Source organism: Cariama cristata, unplaced genomic scaffold (assembly GCF_000690535.1).
Source record: "Cariama cristata isolate BGI_N322 unplaced genomic scaffold, ASM69053v1 scaffold31189, whole genome shotgun sequence".
In the NCBI taxonomy this organism is placed as follows: domain Eukaryota; kingdom Metazoa; phylum Chordata; class Aves; order Cariamiformes; family Cariamidae; genus Cariama; species Cariama cristata.
Window position 1 is genome coordinate 3,906 of NW_009634591.1, and position 583 is coordinate 4,488.

The following is a 583-nucleotide window of genomic DNA, read 5'->3' on the forward strand; positions in this document are numbered from 1 at the left end:
CAAGGCCTTGGGTCTGGGGCTTGGACGGGGGGCAGACGTTGGTGAGACGGTGGCACAAGCCGTCAGCGTGTTCTAGCACAGGAGGGGACAACACCAGGGTGACACTTCAGCATTTAGGCATGAGATGTCTTTACCCCACACCTTCCCTGCAAAACACCTTGGGGACCCATACCCAAACCCTCACCCTCTTCCCTAAAACCCAAGCAGCTTTTCACCAGGGTCCCCCCACAAGTAGTATGGGGTCCCCCAGCAGCCGTCAGCGTGTTCTAGCACAGGAGGGGACAACACCAGGGTGACACTTCAGCATTTAGGCATGAGATGTCTTTACCCCACACCTTCCCTGCAAAACACCTTGGGGACCCATACCCAAACCCTCACCCTCTTCCCTAAAACCCAAGCAGCTTTTCACCAGGGTCCCCCCACAAGTAGTATGGGGTCCCCCAGCACAGCAGCACCCGTCCTGCAGCAAGGGCAGGCACAGCACCCAGGGCGTCACCCAGACCCCAAGGGGACCACAAGTGGCTACCCACTGGAGTAATAGGCCACCAGCTGCTGCAGGCTGTTGAACTGGGTGCGGGAGGTG

The 583-nt window shown here is 58.8% G+C and overlaps 1 protein-coding gene across 1 annotated transcript in view; it reads right to left on the reverse strand.

The window, feature by feature from the left end:
- The window catches only part of LOC104167078 (proto-oncogene tyrosine-protein kinase Src-like), a gene marked incomplete at both ends in the record, with an annotated part of 5,347 nt that overhangs the window by 1,992 nt on the left and 2,772 nt on the right, over positions 1-583 (reverse strand). Inside the window, 2 exons of the mRNA XM_009707209.1 lie at positions 1-72; positions 531-578. The exon at positions 1-72 is cut by the window's left edge and continues 99 nt beyond it. Coding sequence (XP_009705511.1) covers positions 1-72; positions 531-578 — 120 coding nt within the window. The remainder of the gene's footprint in view (positions 73-530; positions 579-583) is intronic.